This window comes from Leiobunum rupestre, chromosome 6, assembly GCF_980474605.1.
Source record: "Leiobunum rupestre chromosome 6, qqLeiRupe1.1.hap1, whole genome shotgun sequence".
Taxonomy (NCBI): Eukaryota; Metazoa; Arthropoda; class Arachnida; order Opiliones; family Sclerosomatidae; genus Leiobunum; species Leiobunum rupestre.
In genome coordinates, this window is record NC_143389.1 from 30,612,453 (window position 1) to 30,617,632 (window position 5,180).

Sequence of the window (5,180 nt, forward strand, 5' to 3'; positions counted from 1 at the left end):
AAATCTATTAAAGAAAAATGGAATGTGATTAATAAAGTTACTGGTAAAACTAAAACAGATAAATCAATACCCAGCTCTATTACTCCTGATATAATGAACACTCATTTCACAACAATTATTGACGCCAATAAAGAATTCGATTCTCAAATAGATGTTGACATGAACCCCGCAACAATGGCTTTTTTCGATATTAACGAAACAGAATTAAAAAATGTAGTTGAGGGACTGTCCTCGAATAGCTCACCAGGCTTCGATGAATTTCATACCAGACCTATTAAGTTTATTCTAAATCAAATTTTAACACCCCTGCTTTTTATTATAAATATGACATTTGCAAAAGGAGTATACCCTGACCGATTAAAAATTGCCACTATAACCCCGATATATAAAAAAGGGGACCCTGCAGACCCAAGTAATTACAGGCCAATCTCGGTACTATCTATCTTTTCTAAGATCCTTGATAAATGCTATATGCTAAGAATCACAAATTTCTGTAATAGGTTTAACCTTATTTCGGATAACCAATTTGGGTTTAGAAAAGGGGTGGGTACAGATCAGGCTCTGGCTTCAGTTTATAAAAAAATAGTAGACACAATGGATAAGTCAGAGTATCTCCTGGGTATTTTCTTGGACCTCGAAAAGGCTTTTGATAGCGTTCCCTACGATCGACTCCTTAAAAAACTATACCGACTGGGCATCAGAGGCCGGGCGTTCGATTGGATAAAAAATTATTTAACTAATAGAATTTGCGTAACAAAAGTAAACAAAAATTTATCGAGCCCCAGGAAAATATCTATAGGCATTCCACAGGGATCTATTTTATCACCCCTACTATTCAACTTATACATAAATGATATCACCAAAACAATACCTGCCGAACTCCTAAAACTTTATGCAGATGACACAATTTTAATGCTTGCAGGGAGGAATTTAGATCTTCTCACAAAGAAAGAGAATGAGCTTCTAAGGGTTATAAATAACTGGATAGAAAATAATGGTTTAAAATTAAATAAACTTAAAACGGAGTACATGATTTTTGCGAATAGGAATAAGAAAATAATTGACTCGGTCTGTAAAATAATTATAAATGGAGTTGAAATAAAAAGAGTACATAAATTTAAATATTTAGGGGTATGGTTGGACGATACACTAACATGGAATAGTCATATAAATTACTTATGTAAAAAACTGGCTGGCGCAACTTATATTATTAGAAAATGTAAAGAGTTTTTTCCAAGGAGTGCTCTGTTTAACCTTTACTATAGTTTTTTCTATTCTCATCTAAGCTACGGCATTGTGATCTGGGGTAATACCTCAAATAATAATTTAAATAGAGTTAAAACTTTACAAAAACGAGCCCTAAGAGGAATCTATAATCTAAACTGGCTTGCTCCATCAAAACCCTTATATACAAAAAGTAGACTTTTAAATATTGAACAACTATATAAAATGTCATGTCTGAAATTTATCTACAAAAATAAGTCTTATGTGTACCCCCTTATTTGAATTCAATATAGAAAAACGCCTAACCAGACAAAAAAAACTATTAAAACCTCCGATGTGTCGCACAATGAAAAAACTTAGTTCTGTATTCTACCAAGGAGTTATTTTATTTAATATGTACTATACAAACATACAAGGTCTTAGAACTATAAGTGCAGTCACAAGTTCTTTTAAAAACATAATACTAAATAGCTTTTAAATGTAGTCTTTAAATAAATTTTATTTCTTCAGTCAAACAGGGTTTTGAAGAAACATTGACAATAGCAATTGATTAACAAATCAATAAACTTGAATAATTATTGATATAAATAAGCTTGGCAGCTCTGTTTTGTTAACCACACTAAGAAAATAAATATAAATTTTGAATTAATTCCAGCTCCAAAATCCATTTATCTGTCAGATTGCCGTGTTGAAATGCCAAATTTTGGTAAATATCTTCAGTCAAACAATGTTTTGAAGAAACATTGACACTAGCAATTGATTAACAAATCAATAAAATTGAATAATTAGCGATATAAATAAGCCTGGCAGCTCTGTTTTGTTAACCACACTAAGAAAATAAATATTAATTTTAAATGGATTTTGGAGCTGGAATTAATTCATCTGTCAGATTGCCGTGTTGAAATGCCAAATTTTGGTAAATTTCTTCAGTCAAACAGGGTTTTGAAGAAACATTGACACTAGCAATTGATTAACAAATCAATAAACTTGAATAATTATTGATATAAATAAGCCTGGCAGCTCTGTTTTGTTAACCACACTAAGAAAATAAATATAAATTTTGAATTAATTCCAGCTCCAAAATCCATTTATCTGTCAGATTGCCGTGTTGAAATGCCAAATTTTGGTAAATTTCTTAAGAATTATGAATATTTCCAGCTCCAAAATCCATTTATCTGGCAGATTGCCGTGTTGAAATGCCAAATTTTGGTAAATTTCTTCAGTCAAACAGGGTTTTGAAGAAACATTGACACTAGCAATTGATTAACAAATCAATAAACTTGAATAATTATTGATATAAATAAGCCTGGCAGCTCTGTTTTGTTAACCACACTAAGAAAATAAATATAAATTTAGAATTAATTCCAGCTCCAAAAACCATTTATCTGTCAGATTGCCGTGTTGAAATGCCAAATTTTGGTAAATTTCTTAAGAATTATGAATATTTCCAGCTCCAAAATCCATTTATCTGGCAGATTGCCGTGTTGAAATGCCAAATTTTGGTAAATTTCTTCAGTCAAACAGGGTTTTGAAGAAACATTGACACTAGCAATTGATTAACAAATCAATAAACTTGAATAATTAGCGATATAAATAAGCCTGGCAGCTCTGTTTTGTTAACCACACTAAGAAAATAAATATTAATTTTGAATTAATTCCAGCTCCAAAATCCATTTATCTGTCAGATTGCCGTGTTGAAATGCCAAATTTTGGTAAATTTCTTCAGTCAAACAGGGTTTTGAAGAAACATTGACCCTAGCAATTGATTAACAAATCAATAAACTTGAATAATTATTGATATAAATAAGCCTGGCAGCTCTGTTTTGTTAACCACACTAAGAAAATAAATATAAATTTTGAATTAATTCCAACTCCAAAATCCATTTATCTGTCAGATTGCCGTGTTGAAATGCCAAATTTTGGTAAATTTCTTCAGTCAAACAGGGTTTTGAAGAAACATTGACACTAGCAATTGATTAACAAATCAATAAACTTGAATAATTATTGATATAAATAAGCCTGGCAGCTCTGTTTTGTTAACCACACTAAGAAAATAAATATAAATTTAGAATTAATTCTTAAGAATTATGAATATTTCCAGCTCCAAAATCCATTTATCTGGCAGATTGCCGTGTTGAAATGCCAAATTTTGGTAAATATCTTCAGTCAAACAGGGTTTTGAAGAAACATTGACACTAGCAATTGATTAACAAATCAATAAACTTGAATAATTATTGATATAAATAAGCCTGGCAGCTCTGTTTTGTTAACCACACTAAGAAAATAAATATAAATTTTGAATTAATTCCAGCTCCAAAATCCATTTATCTGTCAGATTGCCGTGTTGAAATGCCAAATTTTGGTAAATTTCTTCAGTCAAACAGGGTTTTGAAGAAACATTGACACTAGCAATTGATTAACAAATCAATAAACTTAAATAATAGAGAGAAGGGTGTCCCGCTGGTGATTGAGAATTTCATTCTCAATCACCAGAAGGACACAAAGAGCTTGGCTCCCGCCGTTCACCCGCGCCTCTCCCGTTCCTCCCCCACCCGCGCCTCTCCCCCATCTCAATCACCAGAATTTCTAATCACCAGAATTTCTAATCACCAGAATTTCTAATCACCAGAATTTCTAATCACCAGATTCTCCCGTTCACGGGTTGCTTTCCCCCCAACCCCCATTCACTGGATACTTTATCTCTCGTTCACCAGCTCCTTTCCCCCATTGCTTTCACCCCTTCTAATCACCAGTTGCTTTCCCCCATCCCCATTCTCCAAAATTAGTTTTCCTCGCGCAGATATCTGGAGATTAGATTTTTTACCCGTTTGCTTATCGCTTCAGAACCCCTTAATTTTCTAATCTCTAGGTAATAAAAACAAGTTATTTACATTTAATTTTTTATTTTAGAACTTTGTTTTACATGTTAGTAGGTACTATCAGATATTCCATTAGATGGTTATCTTGTACATTACACAATTAAAACAAATTAAAGTAGTTAAGTTTACAGGCATTTAAATGAGGTGAAACGATCTCCTGCAACTTAATTTAATTAAAAGTTCTAACTCACGTATTTGTAGTGTTTAGCAACAGTATCGTCTGACATCCGAGGGACAGTCACAAACGTCTTCTTCTGGTACAGGTGAGAAGCTTTTGTCAGAGACCGTAGTTGCTTTTGGCGTCGGGGGAATGTCCCATTCTAGCGAAAGGTACTTTTTTTCCGATGGTGAATTATCCCTAGCCGGACAGTTTGGAAAGAATCTAGCATGTTCCCATTCTGGTACGTCTCCTGATTCCCATCCTTCTAATACGCCGTGGCACTTGTAACATCGTACTTCATCGCCCCGCTGAATATAGTAGAATCCAGCCTTCGCTAGTTGTTCCTTAGTAACGTGCGGATTTCTCCAGTGACGAAAAGTTTCAAGTCGATACGCTTCGATGTCCATACTGTAAACTGATAGTTTCTATAAGCTATTGTCAACATTCTTAAGCCTAATTGGTTAAGCCTAAATTTCAATAAATGTTTTTCTATTTATTTTGGTTAGACTCTATTACTATTTGACTAGAATCTAAGTCTATTTACTTCAATTTAAACAAGGCCTAATTTCCCTCTACAGTAAAATAATAAAGTCACTTACTTTTACGGAAATCCTGAAGCCTTTGCCAGTAAATAGAGTCGAGAAGGCGGGGAACGGAGCGCGAAAATCTACGTGTCTCTTCTCGATGAGGTCCAGGAACTAAAAGAACGTTGAGTCGTATATCTAGAGATCAAATAACACTCGAAACTTCAAGTAAATCCTGATTTCTCATTGGCTGAAACCAATTGACGTCACGGGAGAATGTAAAATGTAACCAAAAATAGAGGTTACTGCTCATCGGTTAGCGAAAAAAATTCGTCACGTGTTAAATTAGGCAAATTAGAATAGCTGAAAATACATTGCGCTTACTTCGCACTA

The 5,180-nt window shown here is 33.4% G+C and overlaps 1 protein-coding gene across 1 annotated transcript; it reads right to left on the reverse strand.

Moving 5' to 3' along the window:
• Positions 1-4,251: 4,251 nt before the first annotated feature.
• LOC149940604 (death-associated inhibitor of apoptosis 2-like) lies at positions 4,252-4,883 on the reverse strand. The gene is made up of 2 exons (XM_090178432.1): positions 4,863-4,883; positions 4,252-4,678 (listed from the first exon to the last, which is right to left on the reverse strand). Exon 2 carries the CDS (start codon positions 4,668-4,670, stop codon positions 4,308-4,310), a length of 363 nt encoding a protein of 120 aa, XP_090034558.1. The 5' UTR covers positions 4,671-4,678; positions 4,863-4,883; the 3' UTR covers positions 4,252-4,307.
• Between the last annotated feature and the right edge of the window lie 297 nt (positions 4,884-5,180).